Here is a 19,413-nt window from a genome sequence, read left to right as displayed (position 1 = left end):
CATAGAGCTGGGTGGTTAGGTGACCTTAAGAAAGGCTTGTTGGGAAGTGAATTCTGGGAGTTTTCACTGCTAAGGAACTCACTGTGGTAAGAGCTTTGATGAGGTGAACTGTAGCCAACAAGTTCCCTGGGTGCCTACCAGGGAAGGGGGATTGTGGGAGGTCCCTGGTGGGAGGTTGTGACCTACCTACAGGCAGAGTGCTCCAGGGACCTACTGGTCCACCTGGCACGCACTCACCCTTGCACACCTGCTCAGGGTGGGCTTTGTCTTCTGCACAGACACCGAACTGCCCTCCCACCAAAACAGAGCAAATGTACCTTAGGCCCCAACCTTACACCTTATGGGTAGGATCCAGCTTCATTTTCAGCTGGCTTCCTCACCATTCTGCAGCAGCCATTAACCAGCTGGAAGACCTTGGGCAAGGCCCTCTCCAGTTTCCCTCAAGAAGCAGCAGCACTCATCCCACCTACTACCAAGAGCTGAGCCACCACCAGAGGCCCCTTCTGCTTAATCAGCACTTAGAGCCTTCTGGCTGCCCTGGAGATAGCTATTAGCCTGGCACCCAGCACCCACTCTCCTAGGAGGCAAGAGTCCTGCCAGTGACCCAGGGGCTCAAAGAGGGGACTGGCCACTTTTATGGATTCTCATAGCTGCCCTATGAGGTGATGGGTATCACACCCATTTTTCTAGACAAGAGAAGGGCCTATGCAAAGCTAGCTTGAAAAGTGGCCTGATGAGACTTGAACCCAGAACTGTCCAATTGCAAAGCTCATGTGGCCCCTGTGGCACTAGTACCTAGCCTAGAACAAACCCTTACTGTGGTTACAGAGCATCCTTGGAGGGCTGGGGGCATTGTGTATGGACTATGGTGCAGCAACAGGTTTATGAAGTCTGGGACAGACTTGTCAACAGACTCTCATCCTTGTCTTTGCATAGATGGGATGCTATGGAATGTTCCCCCAATCCCTCTGTGCCCAGGTGAATAAGTCTCCTTTAAGGCCTGGCTCAAATATTTTCAGAGAACCCTCCCTGATGCCCTCATGGCTGATCCCTACTGACCTCTGCCACAGCCTAACTCCCAGCATCACCACTGTCTCGCCTCTACCCAGCCACATTTCCTGCTCCTAGGGCAGAGAGATGGCTCTAACATACCAGCCCTAGGCCGAGCACGAAACAGGTGTCCAGGTAAGACAGTGGGTAGATGTTTCTAACAGCAGATTCCGCCTTGCTCCCCAGGCTGCTCCAAGCCCACAACTGGTGGCCAGATCACCTTGGCCTTGGAAGGGACCCTACCAGCTGAGCCTGCCTCTCTAGTACAGGTAGCGCCAGACTCACACCCTAGTGGGAACCCAAGGCTTCTTCCCTTAGGCTTCATCCCATCTAGGAAATTGAGAACCCACTGGGTATGCCCAAAGGCCACCAAGGCCTGGCTGCCTGGAGAGGCTACTCCAAGATCAGGTGGGGGTGGGGGGAGTGTGAGGGGGAGGGTTCAGAGCCTTGTTGGAAGGGCAGCCCCCACCAGGCCCACCTCTGATCCCTTCCCACTTCCAGCAGGGCAAGGGAAGCAGGAAGACCCCTGGAACACCAGGAGCAAGAAAGAGGCAGGCAGGGCAGCTGGCCAGGTTTGTGCTCGACTGTATTCACTCAGAGACACGTGGCAGCTTACATTGGACAAAATGAGTAATAAAAATTGGCTTTAAATACGGAAAAACCAGGGCCCTATAATCCCATGCTATCCTAACACTGGGACCAGGATGGCCATCACAATCTGGGAAGGACCAGAACTGGGGCCTGGGGTGCAGGTACACACCGCAGCCTACCCACTTCACACACACGCACACACTTGCACTCACACACACACCCCACAGGCACACACAGGGAGGGAGGGATTATTGCTGGGCACATGTGTCTATTGTTAAGAGGGGAAGTCTGGAATGTTTCAGAGTTGACTAAGGACAACCTCCCCCACTTCCCATGGCCTGGGCTGGGGCATTTCTGCAAGAGGTGTCTTCAGGACAGGGCCCAGCATGAGGGACAAGGTGCCCTGGGAGCTGGAAGGCAGAGGCAGACCCATCTGGGATAGCCTGGGCAGTGGACTGATGGGTCCCAGGGTCAGCCCAGTCTCTGGTCACACTTTGGCACAGGCCTAGGGGTTACAGAGGCCCCAGTCCAGCTTTGACAAGTGCTGATGAGGGACAGCATCGGACCCCAGAGGTGATAGCCCTGAGCCCGGGGCAGCAGAGGCAGGCATGAGTTTCACTCAGAGGTCAGCGGTGGCGAGCACAGTGCTGGGGGCTCAGGGGCCTTGCCTGACCCAGCCTCGGCCTGTCCGAGCTGGGCCCAAGGAGCCTTGAGTTTGGCAGTGGCCCTTCTGCCAGCTCCAGGGTAGGTCTTAAGAACGCTCCGGTTGCTATATACATTCGTACAAATACATAAATACAGAAAGCCCCGAGCTCCACGGACAAGAGCTGAAGGGACGCACCTTTGTCCCAGGGACAGCCCAGGCCTTGCCAAACTCAGCCAGACCAGGGGCTGAGGGGCAGAGGACACTGGGGACAGCTCCGGCTGTGTTCCCCAGGCCACAACTTGAGTGGACAATGGGGAAGACCACTGTGCAAAACTGTAAACAGCGCTCGGAGTAGCTGCTACCGCCAACCACCGGTAGGGGCCTCAGGCTGGGGGCTAGAGGCGGGTTGGGAGCTCGAGGCGGGTGGGGAGCTCTTCCTCACTGTCGCTGCAGTTCCCACAGCAATCCTGGAGGGATGGGGAAGACACGGAGGGAGAGAGGCAGAGCGAGTGCCATTAGCCACCAGTGCCATCACCCAGGCCGGCCCTGCCAGGAACTGCCTGGAGTCATGCTCTGGGGTGGGGGAATCCCCATGAGGGCCTGGAACAGCAGCTCAGGCCAGACATGTGTGGACATCAGTGCAGAGGCTGCTCACAGCAGGCTGAAGTAAGAGGGTCCAGGTGGATCTCAGGCTCTGCCAGAGCAAGACCCTGTCCAGACCCTCTCCCCTGGAGCTGGTGGAAGCAGGGCATGGGGAGACAGATGGCTAAGCAAGGCTAGCAGCTTGAAGGTGCCAGGGTGCAGGGAATGAAGTAGTGGGGGGCGGGGGGGGGAGCGGGCACCAGACTTCTTTCGCCCACATCTCGCCTCTGCCATGGAAGGGCTGCCCGTGGCTCCCCGAGGCTGGGCAGCAAGGCCAACCCACGGGGAGCCCACACTGCTCACCTCTGGAAAGAGAAAAGAGGCCGTGAGCCCAGCCAGGTATAGGGGACAGGCGGGAATAAGGCCAGAGACCCTGGGCACCCCTGGTATGGCTGGAGGATGCCCACTCCCAGCACATGCGGGCACCGGCTCTGCCTCTCACCCACCGTCCCCTGGAGTCAAGCTGGGGGCCAAGATAGGACACTTCTGGGAGTTACCTGGCGGCTGAAGAGTCTCTGCAGCAGTCCTTTCTTGGGGGGTGCAGGTGGCTGGCCCTTCCAGTCCAGGTCTGGGGGAACTGAGCCATCTAGCCCAAAGACATTCAGCTCCTGGAAGCACTCGGTCTCCACCATCTGCCAAAGAACAGGGAGCTGTGAGAGCTGCCTCCAGGGCTGCTCCTCGGGGCCTCATCCTACCAGCTAGGCAGGCCCTTACCTCATTCTGCCAGGGGATGGGCACACTGCCCGTGGCAAACTTCTGGTAGAAGTCTTGGTCAGTGGGCTCCAGCTCCACACCCTTAACTGTGGAGAACTGTTCGATGTCCAGAACATCCTTGCAGTAAATGGCCTGGGGCTGGTGGGGACAGAAGTAGCAGTCAGGAACTGCTACACATGTACGCGTACATGCACACCCGCCCACCTACATGCATATGGGCAGCTCAGCCCTGAAAATCACTCCAGCCCTGGCCTGGTTATGCCTGGACCCTTGCAGCCCTCTCTGGTTTGGAGTCAGAAACTAGATACTCCATGCCCTTCCGAAGTATGGCAGTCCCTTCTCTTTGAGGCCATTTCCCTCTATAAACTAGGAATCATTACTCCTCACTGCTTTCAACTGATAAGGCTGTGTAAAAGCCATGCCTTTTCCAGTTGATGGTAGCTAACCTGCTGCAGCCAACCAGACCCCACAGTGCCTTGGGGAATCAGCGACAGGTACCGCCCCACCTGTACACGGCTGTCTGGGGGTACACCTGGTGGCGTGTGTGCAGGCAGAATCTTAGCTGGTCCTTTCAGCTGAGCGTCCCCATGCAGGACCTGGAGCTATCGATAGGCCCTCTGTCCCACGATGTCCAATGGCCTGCTCCATCCCCTCAAGCTTCATGGCCAACCAGAGGATTAGAACAGTCTTCCCAACTCCCCACTCCCCTGGGGCTCCTGCTGGGAGCTCACCTCACTCCAGAAGGCCACTGTCTTTTTCATCTTTATATTATTTTCTAAGTCCTATTATTAAGAGTGTCAATTAAGGGGCGCCTGGGTGGCTCAGTTGGTTGAGTGTCAGACTTCGGCTCAGGTCATGATCTCACGGTTCGTGGGCTCGAGCCCCGTGTCGGGCTCTGTGCTAACGGCTCAGAGCCTGGAGCCTGCTTCGGATTCTGTGTCTCCCTCTCTCTGTCCCTCCCCTGCTCATGCTCTGTCTCTGTCTCTCTCTCAAAAATAAACATTCAAAAAAAAAATTTTTTTTAAAAGAATGTCAATTGAAACAACATAATGTGGGGCACCTGGGCAGCTCAGTTGGTTAAGCATCTGACTTCAGCTCAGGTCATGGTCTCACCGTTGGTGAGCTCGAGCCCTGCCTCAAACTCTGTGCTGATAGTGCGAAGCCTATGTGGGATTCTCTCTTTCCCCCTCTCTCTCTGCCCCTCACTCACTCACACCCTCTCTCTCTCAAAAATAAATAAATAAAAACAAACAAAACAAACAAAAAACCCAACAACATCATAATGTAAAATGGTGCAGCTGCTTTAGAAAACAATCTGGCAGTTCCCCAAAAGGTTAAATGTAATGTTATCATATTAGCCAGCGATTCCACTCCTAAGTATATATCAAAGAGAAATGAAAACAAACGTCCTCACCAAAACCTGCATGTGAATGTTCATAGCAAAATTATTCATAATAGCCTAAAGTGGAAATAACCCTAATGCCCATCAACTGATGAATAAACAAGATATGGCCTACTCATAGAATGGAATGTTATTCAGTGGTAAAAAAGGAACAAAACTACTGATATAGGCTACATCACCTGTATGAACCTTGAAAATATGCTAAGTGAAAGAAGTCAGTCACCAAGGACCACATATCATATAACACCATTTGCATGAAATTTCCACAACAGGTAAATACATAGAGACAGAAAATAGATTAGTGGTTGCCAGGGCCACAGGGAGAGGAAAATGGGGAATGACTGCTAGTAGGCATGGGGTTTTTGTTGGGTGGGGGCGGGGGAGGGGGGAAGGGGTGATGAAAATGTTCTAAAATGGATTATGGTGATGGCTGCCCAACTCTCAATATGCTAACAGCCATTTCATTATATACTTTAAATGAACGAATTACAAGATATGTGAATCAAATCTCAATAAAGCTATTAGAAATGATATCATCATCAAACTTGCTCCTCATCTGTTGTTTCTAAAGAGCTGAATTCCAGGGCAATGATTTTCTAACTCTGAATAAAAGACCCAGGTGTGGTGGGATGACTTCCAGGTTAAATGAGATGATGTGCACCAGAAGCGGGAAGCAGGAGCAAACTCGAGTGGTGGGGCCAGACCTGAGGCAGGCTGCTGTCAGTTAAATCACTCACAGCAAGGCCCACACCCCAGGGTCTGTGAGGCCCACAAAACACAATCCTTCACAAGCCGCATCCCCCTAGTTGGACTCTGGCTTCTACTCACCCCCTCTAGGCCCACCCCCACACCTCACATGTCTGTTCAACATTCCCCAAAGGCCCCCCTGTCACACTTAGAATAAGACTGCACAGGGGGCGCCTGGGTGGCGCAGTCGGTTAAGTGTCCGACTTCAGCCAGGTCACGATCTCGCGGTCCGTGAGTTCGAGCCCCGCGTCAGGCTCTGGGCTGATGGCTCGGAGCCTGGAGCCTGTTTCCGATTCTGTGTCTCCCTCTCTCTGCCCCTCCCCCGTTCATGCTCTGTCTCTCTCTGTCCCAAAAATAAATAAAAAACATTGAAAAAAAAAAAAAAAAAAAAAAAAAAAGACTGCACAGGAGCACCTGGGTGGTTCAGTCGGTTAAGCGTCCGACTTTGGCCCAGGTTATGATCTCATGGTTCATGAGTTCAAGCTCTGGGTCAGGCTCTGTGCCAACAGCTTAGAGCCTGGAGCCTGTTTCGGATTCTGTGTCTCCCTCTCTCTCTGACCCTCCCCAGCTCATGCTCACACTCTGTCTCTGTCAAAAATCAATAAACTTAATAAAAAAAAAAAAATTAAAAAAAAAAAAAAAAAAACAAAAACTGCACGCCTCTCCCAGCCCATACTCACTCCAGCCACACTGGCCTCATCACTGTTCTCTCTCTCGAGGCTGCTCCTTCTCCCTGAAATACTCATACTTCAAAACTTGGCACGGCTCTCTCCTTCACATATTTCAGGCTTCTGCTTAACCATCAGCACCTCAGAGACCACCCTGTCTAAAAATACTCCCACTCGTAATCATTCCTTATTGTCTTCTTAGCCTGATTTATTTTTTTTCTGTTGCACTTCACACTACCTGATATTCCTTTTCATTTACTGCTTTATTTTGACATGCTCCCCACTACAACATGAAGGCAGAACTGGGTCCTGTTGACCTCATGATCTCTGAGGTCTGGCACATATGGGCATTCCAAATTCAGAAATTTGGAATAAACGATCACCAGTGTGGCTGACAGTCATCAATCCGGCCTTCCCAATCACCTTCCTGACTCCCCAGTGTTCCTGGTGAACTGTCAGTCAGAAGACCCAGTCCTCTTACATAAGGGAGCAGGGCAAGTACATAACCTAATCTTGGCCAATCACAACCTTCCCTGTGACTTTATACAGAGAAGTCTGAATTCAGCAGGAAGAGGATCAACAGGTTGAAGCACAGCCAAGAGATGAAGTCTTGGCAACACTGCATGAAACCCTGATGTTGGCCCTACTCTGGGGCTCTCTAGCCAAATGAACCAATAAGCTCCTTGTTGGACATAATTAAGTTTCAGATGGATTTCTGCCCCTTGGAATATGATGATTCAAGGATGTTTCTGCCCATAGAATGCCTGACCCACTGAGATGCTCAGTAAATGGGTAGGACTCTACAAGGGAGAGGTCAGCACTACCAGGTATAGTGGGCAGCCAATATTCAGCCAGTCCAATAGCCCTTACCCCCGCTGGCAATGGCGTCTTGGTTTTCCTTTGGGAAACTAACCTCCCTGGCTGGCAGTGGTTCAGGTGGGCAAGTGATCCAACCGTCATCACTGGCGGGCCTCTGAGCAATCTGTGGCAATAAGCACTAGCCTTAGGGTTACTTTTTTTCCCCCTTTCAGGACTTCTTTTGAAGTAATTGGGCAAGAGGTATACATTCTGTCTACCAGGCTGGCTGAGCTAGTAGGATGTGGACCTGAACTGCTGGTCCACGACTGCTGCACCCTAGCAAGAGTAGTCGGAGAATAAAGACTGCACATTGGCCTGTACAGTGGAGAGGGAAAGGAAGACAGAATTCCTACAGTGTTGTTGCAGCCCCAGATCCAGGTATGCCAAAAGCTCTGTCTATCCTGGGGCTTTTTATTTGTGTGAGTTCAATGAATTGTTTTGTTGGCCAACCCATCTGAGTTGCACTTTCTGACACTTGCGCTGAAGGTGGCCTGACCACTGCTCTAAGAACCCCGGGCCTGAGTCCCCACCCAGGCTTGGCCCTACCCTCAGGAGTGGACAGCACTCACATCAGGTTTGAAGGGTGGCTCCAGCATGCCAGCTCCCAGCCGCTTAAAGTTCAGCTTTTTGAAGAGGGGGTGTTCCTTTACTTCGCGGGCACCACCTCCACGACACCCTAGGCGCCCAGCAGGGTCCTTGCACAGGAGCTGTGGCAGGGTAGGGGCAGTCAGAGGGACCTGGGAGAGGTGCCTGGTGCCCCCAGCCCCAGCCCATCAGCCTCCTGCTGGCTTGCCATACCTGGGAGCAGAGCGAGCGGGCCTGAGGGGAAAAGCGCTCTGAGTATTCTTCAGGCACCTCCTTCACCAACCGTTCCACCTCCTCTCGCTTGATTTTCTTTTTCCTCTGCTGGAAGGGTGACTGGCCGGCAATCATCTCGTATAGGAGGCAGCCTAGTGCCCACCAGTCTGGGCTGAATGTGTACCGTTCGTTCTTTACCACCTCCGGAGCTGGGTAGGGTGGAACAGAAGTTAGGGCTGGGCAGGAGGCAGGAACCAAGCCCTGGGGCCCTGGGAATGCCCAGCACAGTGGGGCATTAGCTCAAATATCTGCTCGCCAGGCAGGCACTACCAGCAGCCTGGTGGGGACCTCAGCAAGTAGGACAGCACATGCCCCATCAAAGAGAGCACTGTGGCCCCGTAGGAGGCCAGGTCTTCTGATTTTTCAAGAGAAGTCAGAAATCCATATTTTTAATGGGAAGCTGTCTGGCGTATCAAATGTTGGCAACCAATTCAAATTGTTTTATTCTTTACCATGTTTATTTATTTTGAAAGAAGGAGACAGAGCATGAGCACAGGAGGGATAGAGAGAGAGGGAGAGAATCCCAAGCAGGCTCCACACTGGCAGCACAGAGCCTGATATGGGGCTTGAACCCACGAACTGTGAGATCATGACCAAGAGTCAGATGCTTAACTGACTGAGCCACCCAGGCAGCCCTCAAATTGTTTTAAAAACAATTTGATTTAAGTACAAATGTAGGCCACATTAGGCCTGTGTGGTTACCAGTTTGCAAACTCTGGATTTAATACCAGAGAGAAGAAACAAGAAAGAAACTCCTCTACTGCATACCTACTGCCTGCCAGGGTGGGCACATGGGATTTTTGCCTCTCCTACCACTTTTTATCTAAAGGCAACTCTGGGAGCCAGTATGATTGCTTTATGGTTGGGCAAAGTGAGCATAGGAGCAGCAGTATGTGGTCCACGGACATACAACAAGAGGTGGGGCCTGTAATTGGGGCTCTATCTGCTGTGTCACATGATCTCCAAAGGGAATACTAGGGCCACATCTTGGCCCATACCACAGATGGGCATTCCCTCCCTGAATCTGGGTAGATCAGGGGAAGGGAAGACTTCTCAACCTTCTCATCTTTCTCTGGTAGCCACCTGCAGGCCTAGCCAATAGTAGGAGCTCAGTAAGTATTTGGTGAATGAATGAATGATGCAGATTTGCAGGTGTGTGGGTTCCTGGCTGAGTCCTGGTCTCTTAATTTCTAAGATAGGGATATCAGTTCTTTCTATTCCCTGAGACACAGAAGACTTCCACAGAAGTGGTGGGACCCAGCCCAGGACAGCAAGAGGACCCAGGAGGCAGGGGGGCCAGGGTGGAGGAAGACTCACCCATGTAGCCCACAGTGCCCACACGACCCTTGATGGTCTGGCCTTCTGGCACGTGCACAGCTAGCCCCAGGTCGGAGATGCGGATGTGACCTGAATGTGGGTGGACAAGTTGGGGGGGCCCATTGAACAGGTGGGCCAGACCCTGCCCCACTCCACTGCACTCCACCTCTGTGCACCCCCTACCCACCATGGTCATCCAACAGGATGTTCTCTGGCTTCAGGTCCCTGTGGGGAGAGAAGGGCAGGGTCAGATGTTGTTCAGTTTGCCAAGGAGCCAAACAGCACGCCACCCCCTCCTAGCTCACTTGTCTCCTGGGATGGAATGTGCAGCAAGGTGCTGGAGCCATTTATTGCCAGGGTGAGAGATAGCCCTGCCCTCACTCATAGCAGCTCTGACTTGAGGGGGCAGCTGAAGGATCTACCCAGCCAGGATTCCTTCCTGGGAATCCCCAGGCAAGTGGAGAGCAGCTCCCATCCGGGGGAATAGCACCAGTAGCCTTACTCACCACTAGTGTTAACAGGGTCCCACCCTCACCCCACTTTGGTGGCTGACTCTACCTTTCCCGTCAAATGGGGCTACTCATCTGTCCCCCTCATGGGGCTGTTGTGAGGTTCAAATGAAATCACTGCCGGTAACAATAGGCAGAGCTCCCCACTGCCAAGCCCTGCATGCCAGGCTCTGTGCACTTTACTGCAGGGAGCTGACTGGCGCAGGGTTATACAGAGACGGGTGAGGACACCAGCCTTCACATGAGTGAGCCAGACCCAGAGGCTCTCAAGTCTGCCCAGCATGGGCAAGCGTGGAGCCCCAAGCCCAGGCTCAGTAGGGCTCAAACCGGTTCATGCCCGCAACAACAGGCCCAGCACACCAACATCCTTCTGCGGCCTCCACCCATGCCCAGCTGCAGCCCCTGGCGGGGAGGGCTGAAGCCCAGGACCTGTACACGATGCGCTCCCGGTGCAGGTCCTCCAGGCCGCAGCAGATCTCCGCGGCATAGAAGACAGCCCGCTCCTCGGGGAAGCCAGCCTGGCCCATGTGGTAGATGTGGAACTTGAGGTCGCCTCCGTTCATCAGTGTCAGCACCAGGCACAGCGCGTCCTTGGTCTCATAGGCATAGGCCAAGCTCACCTGTGGCCGAGGGGACCCGAGCCCTCAAGCAGGGGCCATGGGCCACCCAGTGGCAGGGCTGGCACCAGCCGCCCAAAAAATCCTTCTCAGTGGCACTCCTTGGGGCCCAGCCTGCTCCCCAGGCCTCGTGTCAACACCCCAAACCGACCCTTCCCAGGCATCTCTGAGGGTGGGGACAGGGCAGCACAGAAAGGGACCTAGCCTGGTAAGTGAGAAGGGCAGGGCAAGTGCATGGCCAGGGGGAAGGGAAGGGTCTCCTGTCTGTACTTACTACAAACCTACTGTTCACTTTCTCCAGGATCTGCTTCTCATTGAGTGCCATGGCCTCCCCTTTCCGCTTCTTGATACGCTTCTTTTCCAGCTTCTTGCAAGCGTACATCTTGCCTGTTGCCCGCACCTGGCAGGCACACACCTGTAGCCAAGGTAGATGGGCAAATAGGGACCAGCTGTGTCCTTCCTGGGGCTATAGGAGCTCAAGGAGGGGGGGCTGGTCCAGGGCCTACCATACCCCTCCTCCCCACTCCATCAGGGGCTCTGGCCTGGCCACTTACCTCACCAAAGCCGCCTTTGCCCAGGACTCGATACTGCCTGAAGGTGTTTTTGGTCACTGGTTGCCTGTAGGCAAGGGATTTCGGAGCAAACACTGGCTGAGCAGGGGCCCAAGGCCCGTAAGAGCCCTAGCAACTTGGCCTACCGTGGGCCAGCCTTCAGGGAGCTCACCTTTCCAGCCACTTCCACTGTAGGAAACGGTTGAAGTAGATGCTGTCGAGGTAGTCGGCAAAAGGGGCCATGCTCAGGTACTCATGGGTCAGCCTGTTGAGAGGGCCCAACCCACCAGTCAGCCCCCGACACCCTAGGTTCTCGGCTGGATGGGACGGGACCCCCTGTTATATGCATTCTCAGCCTAAAGGGCTGCCTCATTGGCCAACCCTCTTACTAACCCAACTAAGCAGGAGACATTCATCTGTGCCAAAGCTGAAGATTCTATAGAGAGGGAAGGCAACCTGCCCAAGCTCACACAGCAAGCGCAGGGCCAGGGTGAGAGGCTGAGCTCCCTCACCAGCTACTGAGCTGTTCACAGCCTTCCAGGGCCCACGGAAGCCCCCTCCTCAGGACACAATTCCAGGCCAATGGGCAGGAAGAGGCTTACCGGGTGAGCTCCTGGAAGAGGTCTTTGCAGGGCCCCTGCTCCAACCGCTGGGAGCAATTAGTCACCAGCTGCCGGGGGACCTCAGGGATAAGGTCAGGACCCTGGAGATAGGCAATAAACAGGTCAGTGCAGGGGGCTCCCTTTGCCAGGTGCCTACACCCAGGGCAGAGATGGCCAACATTCTGGACCTGCGCTAGGAGCAGCTGTAGGCTAGTGGTGTGCCAGCCGGCCCAGCTGCTGAACTCAGTTCCACTGCTACCCTTGAGGCGGGGTGAAGCAGAGCCACTGGCAGGCTGCCTGGCCCACCCTCCTGGGCTCCATGCCCGTGGTCTGCCTGGTGAACCGGGAGACACTCCAGGGCACTCTCTGCCCAGGCTGTGGTCATTCCTCTCCTCATCACTGAGCTCTGCCCGCTGCTGTCATCTCTCCATCCTTGCTCACTCACCGTGTGGCTCAGAAAATTCTGCATTAGCCGCCGCCCACAAGCCTTCCGCTTCTCATCAGGGGTCACTTCATACTCAGCCTGCAGGGTGGGAGGCAGAGAAGCTTGGGGCCTGGGCAGAACAACAGGTGTGGGGAAATGGGACACACTTGACCTAGGGACCTCTGCCCACCCTCGGGGCTGGGCTGGGCTGCACTCACCACTCCATCCAAGAAGGCTATGCAGCGGGTCAGCTCAGGCCTCGTGGCGCAGAACTCTCGAAACAGCAGGCGCCCAATGGGCTGCCGCTCGCACAGGCTGTGGTAGTCACGCTCTGCAAGCAGGGGTAGGAGCTACTGGGTTCCCAGACCTGGAGCCTGCCAGCAGGGCACTCCTATCCATACTGCCAAGCCCTGGCCCCAACAGTAGCTTCTAGCCCTGCAGTATGGAAGCCACTATCTCCTTTAGAACCGTCACCCCAACACTGAGGTGGGCACAACTATTATTTCCAACACAGTTTGGGACTCTGAGGCCCAGAGAAACTAAGCAATTAACTCAAGGTCACACAGCTTGATGTATGGCTCCAAAGCTGGGCCCTCACCTCCCACTGCTATCTCCTGGTTCACACCACCTACATACATCACAGTGCTGGGCTTGGGTGTGGTTGTGAGGTTCCGGCCTGGCCCAGGCTAGGCCCAAACCTGTTGCTTGCCTGGCGAAAGTGCAAGAGGAAGCTGTGGCTTCCGGCAAGCTCGAGGCTAAGCCTCCTTCCCAGGCAGTGGAAGCAGCTATGGTATACTCCTTGCCCACGTGCAGGCTGTCAGAGGGGCCTAGGCAACCTTGGGGGTTGTGCAGACCTGGGGCCTCAGCCAAGATAAGCAGGAACTGGCGTCCTGGCCCCTCTTCTGGTCAAGGTTTTGATGCCCCCCCACCTGCCACTCACCCTGCTCGGGGCAGGGTTATGCTAAGCACAGGCTTGGGGCTCCTCATGCAATCAATCTGTGGGCTGACTCCAGCCTCCACTGTACCCTCTGTCCCTCAAACCCCAGGCATGACTCTCCTTTCCTCTGCTTCTCTCAGACTGCCCCAAATCTGACCCTGCCCTACTCCCCCACCCTCCCACCTACCCCAAACACCCCTTGCTGTCCTGTTTGTACTATGTTCTCCACCCATCTCAGGCCCAGGAACCGAAACTGGGTTGGGTGTTGCAGCTTCAGTCTTCCTGCTCCCCAGACGCCCCCCCAACCCTGCCCCTCTGCCTCGGGGTGAGGTCTCAGGGGAGGCTCCCCCAGAACACCCAGGCCTCCACCCAGGCCTCACCGAGGCTGAGCCGCAGCTCTTCACACTGGCTGATGTGGGGGAACTGCAGCATCTGTCGCCATTTCTTGCTTTTGCCCTTGCGATTCCCACCACCACCTGTGGGAACAAACAGGTGCTGGATCTCAAGTCCCGCTGCCACCATGCTTCCCCTGGCCGCTCAGTGCAGCCCAGAGACCTGGCCTTCTGGGCTCAGCCCAGGCACAGCACACTCTAGGAGGCACCTCAGGCCTTCATTCCACATATTTCAGCATGCTCTCACTGGGCTCTAGGACACACACCGTCCCCTGGGCCCCTCTGCTAGGGGTTCCTGAGCTCCTGGGCTGGAAGATCCAACAGGGGTGATAAGGACAGGTCACCGGGTGACGGTGGGTTTCCAGGAAACCTTAGCTGCTTTCTGGCAGATAGGAGTTTCCCAGGTGAAGAAAGCAGAGGACATGACAGCAGTGGGAACTATGTAAGTCAAGGCACAGAAGGGAGAGATTCTAGGACATGTGGGACATGCCTCAGAGATGTCAGGAGCAGAGGGCAGCCTGGGTCACCAGGAAGGCTTCAGGCCCCTATACCTGGCCCTGAATCAGAGCTATCAGAGACTCAAACAAGGTGGTGGCTATAGGGCTGGCACTCAGGATTCCAGTACACAAGGGGTTCTGTGGACCTGATACCTGCCTCATTTTACCTAGTTGACACCCTATCTGTAGCTGCTAAGACCAGGGTAGCAGCTCAAATGCCTACAGAGCCAGATAGGTAGGTAAAATGTGGGCCAGATGGGAGACAACAGGGAATGGTGGGGAGTGTGGTGAACTGGACTGGGCATGTCCCTTCCTCCAGGCAGGAATATGGACTCAGCGTGGCCAGCTCTTCTCACCTTTTAGCTGAGACTCCGGACATTATGTGAAATACTGGTTCCTATTTTTTGTAAAAACACATTGCAGCTAAATAAATTAAACATGTTAGAGAGCTAGCCAGATGTGGCCCATGGGCCACGAGGTTGAAAATAGAAGGGCCTGAGTCTTGGAGCCCCACAGACATAGGTTTGAATCTCCAATTAGCACTTTAGGCCTGTCACTTGCCCTCTATGAGCCTCAACTTCTCCATACTTACTTCAGATCCAAAGCTACCTCCGGAGGTGTTGTCAGACTGGGAGGGTCTGTGTCCAGTACCCAGTAGGGCTGTGGCAAGAGGTGGCCCTCAGCTCCAACAACTCATGGCAACCTCAGGCAGCCACTTTTTCCCTGCCTGGCCTCAGTTTCCCCTCTGCTTTACCCAGCCTTGTTTTCATATGCCCTGGCTGAAGGCAAGTGGCACAAGGGAAGGGGCTGCTCAAGGGAAGGGGCAGAGTTGGGTCCCTCAATGGGTTCTGTGACCTAAGCAGTCGGGAGGAGGAAATGTTGCAGGGCACCCATTGGGAAACCTGCTAGCAGCTCTCCTGCAGCCTGCACCCAGCATACTCCACAGCCATTGCTCCATTCTGAATGAGCAACAGACCCCCACCCCCAACCCGGGGCAAGGCCTTGCCAGAAGGGGAACTCCTCCCCCACCCCCACAGGTCCTTCACCCAACCCTCTATCCGCTGGCCTCCCCCCACCAGTTACTTCCTCCTCCCCCTCCTCCCAGCCACATCAAGGCAGTAGCAAGAGTCACATGCAAATATCCTGTCCTGGAACTGCCACCAGAGTCAGTGGGGCTCCTCCCCAACCTAGCCTGGCCCCCTCCCTATGCCTCTGGGGGCCTGGGAAAGGATGGAGGACTAAAGAAGGGCTCACACCCCCAATGCTGCCCCACTTCATTCTCATAGCAATTCTGTCAGACTAGGCATAACCTCACGAGGAAACTGAGGCCTTGAAATGAGGAATCAATTTGTCCAAGATTACAAAGCCTGGAGGTGCCAGAGGCAGGATTCAAACCCAGCTCCCTAGGACTACAACCCACACTCCTTTCCCACCCCAAACACACCATGCCAGCCATCTATTAGGTGTCAACTGAATACATACACCAAGGGTTCCCAAACCACTTAGGGCCTCATATCCCTTGGGAAGCTGGAAAAGGCCAGGCCCTAAGCTGTCAGCCAGCTAATGAAGGGATTCCAGTGGAGCCAGTCTATGGGCCAGGGTTTAGGACTCAATGACAACAGGGATTTCTTTAAGTTTGTATGTCCTGTCCCCAACTATTCCACAAAAAGGGTTACTAAAGTTTAGAGAGAAGAGACTTATTTAGAGCATGCAGGTGGGAGGGGCAGAACCAGGTTGGGGTAAGTGTTCTCCAGGGGAGGCATCAGTCCAGGTCTGGCCATACCGCACTATGCCTCACCCATGGCCTGAAGAAGGCCGTCAGGAGGTGCCACACTCTCCAGCCAGGCAAAGCAGTGCTCTCAGCAGGCCCGAGACCTGAACTGGCTACAGCCCTAGAGAGGGAGGCCTGGCCAGGCTCTCCCCACCCCTCCTCCCTAGCTGGCTAGATGACGAGGCAGAACAGAATCGGCAGATGCCCCCAGAGGCTAGGAGGAAGGCCTAGCCCTGAGACTAGATAAGGGACAGGAGATAAAAAAAAAAAAGGCTCTGGGCACTAAGGACCCAGCCTGCCATGCCTATTTCCAGGCAGCATCTCCCAGGGAGCAACACACACTGGGCAGGCAGGGGGGTACCAGATGCTGTGCCACTTGGGGGCTTGTCTCGGCTTCCTACACACTGTATTGGAGGCATCCTGTGTCTAGGCCTGGGTCAACCACAGTCTCACCGTATGACTTGGGGGCTAATCCCTGGTCTGAACCTCAGTTTCCCACCTGTAAAATGGAGCAGAAAAGTGAAACAGATGACTCTTTCAGCCTGGAAGCCCAGCAAAGAGTGGAAAATGACCATGTCATGACCTCCCTGCTCTAGAGCTCCAAAAAGAAGGGTCTTGTTCACTGCTGGTCCCCAGCACCCAAGACAGGACAGGGCACATAATAGAAGGAGTGTTCTGTGATTGTGTTACTGAAGTGGACAATGACAGGTGAGGGCCAGATTGACCACAAGGCCGTGAGGACCAAGTCTGGTCCTCTGTGTCCCCCATGACCCTCAGAGGCCAGGTGCCTAGTATCACTCGGGATGGGAGTCATGAGAAGCTCAGTACACACTCACCAGACTTGATCCCTCTGCCAGGCCTTGCACTTACAGTCCTGCCAGCCCCACATGCTCTCTTCCTTCAAAGCTCAGCTCCCACTTATTTCTGTGCCCATTTGGCCCTCTACACCGTGGGCTTTCTGAGGGCAAAATTCATGACCCATTCACCTCTGTACCCAGTGTCCTGAGGCACGAGACAAGTGGCAATCATGTTGGTAGCATATGTGACCAGCCGTTTCCCCAAACCGAGTGAGCTGTGCTACTGCGGTGGCTCCGTTCATTCATTCTTCAAACCTTTATCCTGCACCAACTTTGTGCGGGTCCAGGCTGGGCGCCAGGGTCTGGGCCTGAGGCACGTGGGGTAGGCTACCCTTTCTTGGGGCATCTTCTCACCTATCACCTGGGGGAGGCCTCAGAGAGGCTCTCCAAGGACCCAGGTCCCACCCTTCCCTCTTCCTTCCTCTCTCTTTCCCTAACCCCCCCCCCCCCCCCCCCCGCCGCGAGGGCGGTGGCCTGACCCCCGCCCCTTCCTGGGCCCCGGCACCCGGGGCAGGTGCAGAGGACGACCGGCCGGAAGGGCTCGCGTATGCGCGGGGTGCGGGGCGCGGAGCGCGCTGCCCTAAGGGATCTGGCGGCTGGGGCGCCAGCCGAGCTCAGAGGCCGCGCGCCCGCGTACCCCGCACCCGGCCGCCCTCTCGGCCGCCTCACCTTCCCGGGCCTTGAGTAGCACCGTGTTCGCTACGATGTTCTCGAGCTCCATGGGCTGCGGCGCCGCCGGGCCCGCCGGGCCGAGCCGCCGGCCGGGATCGCTCGCGGGAGCCGGGGCCGGATGGCGATCGGCGCGGCTCGGCTCGGCTCGCAGTGACCGCGCCGCGGCCTCCCGGGCCTCCCCGGCCGCCGCCGCCCGCCGCGAACACTCCGCCCCCTCCCGGGGGCCACCCGGGCGCCGGCCCGCCCCGCCCCGCCTTCTGTTTACTTTACGAGGCCAATAACCGGGCGGGCGCTCCCCGCGCCGTCTTCCCATTAGACAGCCTCTTCGTCATCCCCCGCCTTCCGCGCCAGGGATTCGCTCAAAGGAGCAGGGAGGCGGGACTTTATACGTCACCTCTTCCTGGTTGGTCCGAGGTTGGGTTCAGCCCCTAGGTTCGAATTTCTGGACCTTCGTAGGGTAGCGAACTGCCAATTAGGGCCGAGCCCTCCGCGGGGACAACAGAGGTGGGTCCTCTTGGTCACGCCCTGAAATCTTGGAGTTTTATTGGATAAAATAAACGTCAATCATCCTCAGCACTGAACCCTGATTGGACCACCAAATAGGGGTGTGGCCCGGGTCCCTCTAACTAGTCTTGACTTTTCTAGGGTTTGTAGGGGATGCATTTGCTATCTTGGGCCTCCTGCGGGCTGACTGTAAGCTGTTTGGGGCCATGTGTCCAGCCATATTTCTTTGGGTTGGCCCATTCTGGAGAGCGCACATCGGAAGCAGGGAGAAGTCCAAAAAAGACTGGCGTCCTCCCCAGCGGCTCCCCAGCCTCCGGCCCCCGCCCCGCCCCCGCAGCCGGATGTTGTGATTTCTCTCCACCCACACGGCCTCGCCCGCCCTCGGCCTCTGCTGCCTTATAAGGCAGCGCTACCACCCCGAGACGTTTGGATGAACTCACACCCATTATACAGGTGGGGAACAGGAGTGCCAGAAGTCCAGTGGCTGACTCTACGCCAAAGGCCAGGAAGAAAATGAGGCTGATATCCCACTCCTGCTTTACACACCAGAAAACGGAGGCTTGTCCAAACTGAGAGAGTAGTGAGAGTAAGGCAGAGCCGAATTCAGCTAGGCTTCTCTGATCCCTATCCATTCATTCATCCAAAAATACAGAGCACCCGTTTTGTGCTAGGCGTTGAGCCAGGTGCTGGGAAATACAGTGGTATTAGCAAGATAGCCAAGCTCTCTGCTTACGTGCTAGAAGGGGGGTAAAGGTTAATCCTATAAGTAATCAAATAAATAGGATGGTCTCAGAGAGTAATTGACTGTTGAGACGCGGGCACCTGGGTGGCTCAGCCAGTTAAGCGTCCAACTCTTGGTTTCAGTTTAGCTCATGATCTCACGGTTCATGGGTTTGAGCCCCACATCAGGCTTCATGCTGACAGTGCAGAGCCTGTGTGGGAGTCTGCCCTTCCCCTACTTGCTCTTTCTCTCAAAAATAAATAAAACTTAAAAAAAGAAAAAAGACATTAAGACAAAATACGAAAGAGTGAGGGGGAATGGTCTCAGGTGTGACATTTGAGGAGATCCAATAGCCATATGTGACTCGTGGCTACTATATTGGACAGCACAGAGAATATTACCATCATCACAGAAAGTTCTGCCAGATAGCACTTGTCTGGAGGAAGGAGTGGCTTCCATTTGCACAAAGGTTCCATGCTGACAACCTGAATAGGAGAAAAATGGTGCCACCAACTGAGAAGGAATGAAAGATGGTAGTCCAGGTACTTTCTGAACCCCTAAACTTGTCTTTGAAGAGGCAGTTCTGTCACCTCTTGAAATTTATGCCCCAAGTCTCTGCTAGAGAGAAGTGGGGTTTTGTGTGTGTGTATCCAGATATTTGTGAGCAGGAACTTTATGGCTTCCTATTTCTCATCCCATAGACCCACACCCCAGCAGTAGAAAGATAGAAGCCAGGGAAAGAAGATGGTGCCTTTTTTCCCTAGTCCAAAATTGATGGAAGACACCCAGGTGTGCAGGGAGAACTGGGGCAGTTGTGTAGAAATTGCTGAGAAGGGGGAGTGTGTCCATATGGGAAAGTTTCTTTA

The 19,413-nt window shown here is 55.0% G+C and overlaps 1 protein-coding gene across 2 annotated transcripts; it reads right to left on the bottom strand.

The window, feature by feature from the left end:
* Positions 1 to 1,619: 1,619 nt before the first annotated feature.
* Positions 1,620 to 17,542, bottom strand: GRK6 (G protein-coupled receptor kinase 6). 2 transcript variants are annotated; one of them, XM_053907137.1, is made up of 17 exons: positions 17,320 to 17,542; positions 13,514 to 13,609; positions 12,415 to 12,527; positions 12,218 to 12,295; positions 11,773 to 11,873; positions 11,343 to 11,435; positions 11,174 to 11,237; positions 10,894 to 11,034; positions 10,432 to 10,622; positions 9,681 to 9,718; positions 9,494 to 9,583; positions 8,117 to 8,325; positions 7,888 to 8,025; positions 3,644 to 3,781; positions 3,427 to 3,561; positions 3,233 to 3,234; positions 1,620 to 2,754 (listed from the first exon to the last, which is right to left on the bottom strand). In XM_053907137.1, the coding sequence occupies exons 1-17, from the start codon at positions 17,369 to 17,371 to the stop codon at positions 2,646 to 2,648; spliced, it is 1,788 nt and encodes a 595-aa protein (XP_053763112.1). In that variant the 5' UTR covers positions 17,372 to 17,542; the 3' UTR covers positions 1,620 to 2,645. The 2 variants fall into 2 exon arrangements, with proteins under 2 accessions (XP_053763112.1, XP_019306003.1); XM_019450458.2 differs by lacking the exon at positions 3,233 to 3,234 and having other exon boundaries at positions 17,320 to 17,541.
* Between the last annotated feature and the right edge of the window lie 1,871 nt (positions 17,543 to 19,413).

This window comes from Panthera pardus, unplaced genomic scaffold, assembly GCF_024362965.1.
Source record: "Panthera pardus isolate Hobbes unplaced genomic scaffold, ASM2436296v1 HiC_scaffold_2, whole genome shotgun sequence".
Lineage (NCBI taxonomy): Eukaryota > Metazoa > Chordata > Mammalia > Carnivora > Felidae > Panthera > Panthera pardus.
The sequence above is the reverse complement of the archived record's forward strand: the minus strand, read 5'-3'. Positions and strand labels throughout refer to the sequence as shown.